Source organism: Pteropus medius, unplaced genomic scaffold, assembly GCF_902729225.1.
Source record: "Pteropus medius unplaced genomic scaffold, Ma_sr-lr_union100, whole genome shotgun sequence".
NCBI lineage: Eukaryota > Metazoa > Chordata > Mammalia > Chiroptera > Pteropodidae > Pteropus > Pteropus medius.
In genome coordinates this window covers 61,994,833-62,000,832 of record NW_024349800.1, presented here as the reverse complement: position 1 = coordinate 62,000,832, position 6,000 = coordinate 61,994,833, and the positions used below count along the sequence as shown (strand labels likewise).

The following is a 6,000-nucleotide window of genomic DNA, read 5'->3' as shown; positions in this document are numbered from 1 at the left end:
CTGCCCACTCTCTTCTGCGGGAAGAGAAGTCAGACTCATCAAGACTCTTGTCTCTTGTTATGACTCAGTTATACGTTACTCTATACACACAACACTTTGGCACTTCTTATTATATTCAGTATTCTCTCACCTGACTTGCAACCCTCTTTCCAATTGACCTGCAAGCTCCACGGGGGCAGAGCTTATGTCTTAAACATGTTCTGTAAACCCAGTATTTTAATACGGTGTTCAACAATTACGTGTAAATTTATTCATTCATTCAGAAGAAATCAAAACCCCTCATAGAAACTTACAGCACAATTCTACTCACTCCACTTTCATCTTAAATTTTTTAGCCCCAAACATCTAATCTGCTTATGAATTTGAAAGCTTCAGTTAGTGGTTTCATCATAAGTGTACTTCCCTAGGGAAAAAATTGGAGCAAATGAAAATTAATCTCAATAAATAAGGTTCCGTTTCACACCATTTATTTATATCCACAGGAGTGGTTAAGGCTGAGAACAGAATAGAGTATGTAAACAAGTCTTTTAGGGCTTATGTCTATATTTCCAATTTCTGAATAAGAACAATCACAAAGAAAAAACCTCTCTGCTCTCTTAAGTATATATTTTTCTCCTTAAGAAGAGGAAGAATAATTATAGATGGTAAGAGAAGCTCCAGAAATTTTCTTCTATAAAAGGGAGCAGATTCCAGTGACAGTAAATGTGATTGGGAAACAATGTAGAGACATTAAAAAATGTGGGATCTTCTACTTCTCTCATTCCTTTCCCTTATCCATCTCTGAAGGTTACTAAAATTATTGAGAGAGCCTATGCCCCTTCTGAGTTTGGGATCTGCAAATTGTGCGTGTATGTATGTGTGTGTGTGTGCATATGCGCGAGTGCCCAATACTATTATCAAGAATGCCCCCTTTTTTAATCCTCCCAGGGGTATTGAATGAAACATATATATTGAAATGAATACAGGTACATAATCCATTACATCATGGTGCCAGCATTTTAGACACTTTAAACCCATATCAAGGGCCTACATGCTGTTACTTTGGCCCAATAAGCTTCTGCTAGGCAAGAGGTCAAAAAGCTGCCTTTATGACAGAATGAATTCTAAATTTAGGAATGAATGAATTAGGTCTGTCTTCACTGATTTTATATTTTAAAAACAACTATTTTAAAGAAGCGAAAATTTGAAAGTGCTGTAAGAAAGTTATAAAATAATGGAAGCCCAAATGCCTGATATAAACTCAAAAGGGAATAAATGAATTGTTCATTGAACTGAAAGACTCACCTGGCATCTGGACAAATGGAGCCGGAGGGGAACTGACACTTCCCTGGAAGCAAAGAGAGCAGGTGTTTCTTCTTTAGTTAAAGTTTGAATTTGAAAAAAAGATTAGGAATATACTTTAAGAGCTTTATTTGCTGACACTAAGAAATGTTATTTGGGGGGATTGGGTTGGGGAAGTCAATTGAGAGTAAGGATGCAAGTTCCAGAGAACAAAATTTTACAAGGGACAGGGAACAGCCAAAGTTTTAGATTCTGGTAAACACGCCAAAAAGCATTGGCTAGATAGGTGAAATGGAATAATTTATCCTTTGTTTTTTACTGTTTGCATTAACGTCCTCCATCAAATATATATTACGTGACTATGTATGTATCTACGTAGAAATGTCAGTGATACAACCTCAAGCTAAAGAACACAAAGGATTGTCAGCAACCACCAGAAGCTAGGAAAAGACAAAGAAGTGTGCTCCCCTAGGGCCTTCTGAGGGAGCCTAGCCCTGCTGACACCTTGATTTTGGATTTTCTAGTCTCCAGAACTGTGAGACAATAGATTTCTATTGTTTTAAGTTATCCCCTTTGTAGTAATTTGTTATCACAGCCCTAGGAAATTAATTCAGGGAGCGACTGATGATGAAATAGACAATTCACTATGGTGTAAAGTGTCATGGTCAAGACAAGATGTGGGGAGGAGGGCACCTAAGCTGGTATTAGGGATGGGATGGGGAACACTTTCTGGAGGAGATGATATACTGACCTGAAAAAAGAGTATCCAGGTGTGTAAAGTCTTAAAATACACAAAATCAAGATACCCAGGAGCAAAGTTAAATGGAAAATGTAGCTGTCATAAAGGTTAAACATCCTCAATATCCAGTTCTGTGGATCTGAGCCCTTAGCCCCAACCCTCACAGTCCTATAGACTCTCAAGCATGGAGAGATTCACAGAATCTCATCCAACTTCCCACTCACCCAATGCTGAGATCCTCTCCATTATCAACACTGGGTGTGATGAAGAAATCAGCACCCCCTGAGAAAGCCCATTTCTTCTCTAGGATCCTCTGACTGTTACAAAGTAGGCTGAAGAGTCACTTTTAAAATTCTAATCTCTTTAATTCATACAGAAGAAGTTTAACCCTTCTTCCATTATGGTTCTAAAAATATTTGAAGACAAGCCATCATTTCCAATTGTCATACTCAGGCTGCTATAAGAAATGCCACAGACTGGGCGGCTTAACATTTCTCAATGACGACATTTCTGGAGGCTACAAGTTTGAGATCAGGGTGTCAGCATAATTGGGGTCTTGGTGAGGTTTACAGATGACTGGCTTCCTGCTGTGTCTTCATGTGATGGAAAGAGAGATCATCTTTCTCATGATCTTTTCTTATGAGCCCACTAATCTTATCATGAGGTCTCCACCCATATGACCTAATCACTTCCCCAAAGACCCACCTCCTAATACCATCACAATGGGGATTAGAGTTTTATCATATAAATTCCGGGGGGGGGGGACACCAATGTTCAGTTCATAGCTCTAACCTGAAATTCTATCTTCTCCAGGCAAGACAGGCTTTGACCACTTCGAAGTAGCATAAAATTTAAGAGTGAAGGCTCTGGAACCAAAGTGTTTGAATCTCAACTCTCCTCTTTTTAGCTGTGTGATCTTGGGCACATGAAGATTAAATGAGATCATATATGTCAAGCATTTAGAATAGTGTCTGGCATAGTGTAAGCAGGATATACATGTTAGCTATTATCACTCAGATGTATTTTTATGTCCCTTCAAGTCTGTGATATAGTCCTCTAAATATATTATGATTTGTGTGTTTTCCTGTTTAATAATTTAATGCTTTTTAGAAGCAGAGGGAACTCTTGGGCATGTGAGGCCAGAGGTGGGTGTAGATTAGGTGCCTTGTATGGCAAGGAGAGGAGGCAGTAATTAACTATAGAAGTATTTGTGTCTGGGCACATTTCCCCATGTTGCTAGGGCCCGTGTTATCCAGTGTCTCCTTCCAATTCCCAGCTTTGTCTGGCTAGGTCTTTTGTTGAAGTCCCGTTCCAAGGCCCATACATCCTCTGGCTTCTTCTGATTCAGCTTCCTTCTGTGTGTAGCAGGGTGTGGCGGGGCGGTAGCTGTCCTGGGTGCTGCCTGGGGAGACGTCTCATGACTATTTCATCTCCTTGCTCTGCCTGATCTACTTAAGCTGCTCTAGCTAAGGTTGGGGCCAGGAAGAAGCCTTCTGTGAGACACAGTGCACATGCCCAATTTGATAGACATAAGTATCAGCACTCTATTCTTCCCTCAGCATCTGTCAGCCATTCTTTCATCAGCTGGCATGGCTCTGCCTCTAGCCTCTACCCAAGGCATGGAGAAAGCTCAGTGTCTGCCGACACTACTCCTTCAACTTTTGACTTTTCTACTGTAAAAGCGTTCCTATCTTTCTCTTCCACCACCAACAATCCCTAGGATCTTCTTATGTTCCTCCTTTTTCTTCTTCCCAGGTTTAATTATTACTGTGGAATTCCTGGCACCATACCCTTCGCAATCCAATTTTAAGGCCTAAAGACTCTACAAGGCTGCACATTTATGAGTGTAGTTGATTTTATTTATTATATGATGAAAAGAAGCCTCTTGTGTTCATTGTTCCTACATAATTTTACCCTCTACCTGCTGTGAAAATTAAACACTCTCTTTCCATTCTTTATGGTTACCCACAAAATATTACCTTGCATATTTAACAAAGAGTAAAATGATACCTTAAACCTCCCACTGAAAGACAAGATCCTTAGAATATTATCTCTTAGGACCCCTCTCCTAATTTATGTGTATGTGATTTTCTTCCATTTTAGCTTTTTTCTTTTTATTAAACATACACAAAAATGATCATAATTATCATCATTCTATTAAGTAAATCTGCATTAGATTTACTTACATATTTACCAAGTTTTTTGCTTACCCTTCTTCCAGTCTTTTTTCCTAGATTCATTTTTTCCTTCTTCTAAAGTAATGCTTTAGAGAATTTCTTTTGTGTAGGTTGGAGTATTGGTGGTAAACCATTTCAGTTTTATCTGAAAACATCTTTTCTTTTGCCCTTGTATTTGAAAGATAATATTGCTGGGTTCGCAATTGTAATTTTATAGTTATTCTTCTCTCAGCACTTTCAAGATATCACTCCACAATTGGCTTCCGTGATTGCTATTGAGAAGTTTGCTGTCAACCTTAGAGTTATTCTTTGTGACAATCTTTCCTTTCTGACTGCTTTTTAATATACTCCCTTTGTCTTTAAGTTTCTTCGAGTTCACCTCATTTTATCTAGAGGTAGATTTTAAAATGTTACCTCACTTGGTGTAGGATGTGCTTCATGCGTCTGAGGATTTATGTCTTTCGTAAGTTCTGGAAAACTCACCCATCTTCTCCTTAAAGATTGCCTTGTGGGTATTATCCCTATGTTCTCCTTTTGGGACTTTGTTTAGATGTATGTTAAGCCTTTTATTTTGATCCTCTATACCCCTTAACCTCTCCTTATTTTCTCTATATCCATGATTCTCTGTTCCATATTTTGGTAGCAATTGGTACAGATTTCTTCAAATCTATATCCTGTTTACTTATGCTTTCTTCAACTGTAGTTAATTTCTTGTTTAGCTCATACATTGAGTTTTTTACATTATTAATGATTACATATTTTTTTATTTCCATAAATTCCATTTAATTTTCAAAAAATATATCTGGCAATTTTTGATCGTCTTGTTGAGTGTTCATTATTTATTGTTATTATATATTTTGTATGATAATTCTAATATCAGAAAATTCTAAATGTAAATGTATTGTTGATAGTTTATGCTGACTCTCATTCATAGTGGTTTGTTTCCTTATGCATTTGGTGATCTTTCAAATTTATATCTGTGAAAATCAAGGATCCTAAATTGAGGTGTCTTTTCTTCCGAAGATTTACGTATGCATTTCATGAAAGCCAGCTCCCTTCCGTGTTCCCCAGCTCAATCCTGGGGTCCCAGTTTCAGCTCCTCAACTTTGGGAACAGCAGTTCAAGGACCAGTCTTCACATCCAAAACTAATCTGGACCCCCGGCCTCAGGAACAGGTGTCCTTTGTCCTTCAATGGATATTCTGGTTTCTTTTTCTTATTGAAGTATACTTGACATATAATAAAATTCACAAATTTTAAGTGTTAAATTTGATGAATTTTGACAATGGTTACAAATTTGGCCTTTTTGGTGTGATTGCCTTCTTGTCATACAGTGTTTTAATTTTTGCTCAAACCTTTCCTCAACCTCTCATGTCAACCCTACCCAACTCCACACCCAGCTTCGGAGATTTCCCTTACTTCTTGCCAGCTCAACAATTCAGGAAAATATGTTTTATGCAGGATCCAGTTTTATTGTGGTCTTCCCATCCCCAAACCATCTAGTCTGCCTGAAACAGAATCAAATCCCTAAATATTAAAATGAGATGCAGATAATTTCCTGGTTTTTACATAGTACAAAAGCTTTTATTTTTCCATGATTTTCAACATTTCCCATCAGAGATTTAAATTATAATAGAAGTAATTCATAAATACTTGTAGTAGTTTTATAAACATACTGTTAGGCACATGGCCAAATGTGTTATATGCATTATTTCATTTAATTATCACAACAACCCCAGAAGAAACGTAATATTATTCTCATCTTAATGATGAAGAAACTAAAGCACAGAGAAAATAACTCAAG

General features: G+C 37.5%; 1 protein-coding gene across 1 annotated transcript in view; it reads right to left on the bottom strand.

Moving 5' to 3' along the window:
• POU2AF2 (POU class 2 homeobox associating factor 2) overlaps positions 1-6,000 on the bottom strand; it is a 32,436-nt gene that overhangs the window by 3,432 nt on the left and 23,004 nt on the right. The window contains exon 3 of the mRNA XM_039887867.1: positions 1,285-1,327. Within this exon, the coding sequence (XP_039743801.1) occupies positions 1,285-1,327 (43 nt within the window). The remainder of the gene's footprint in view (positions 1-1,284; positions 1,328-6,000) is intronic.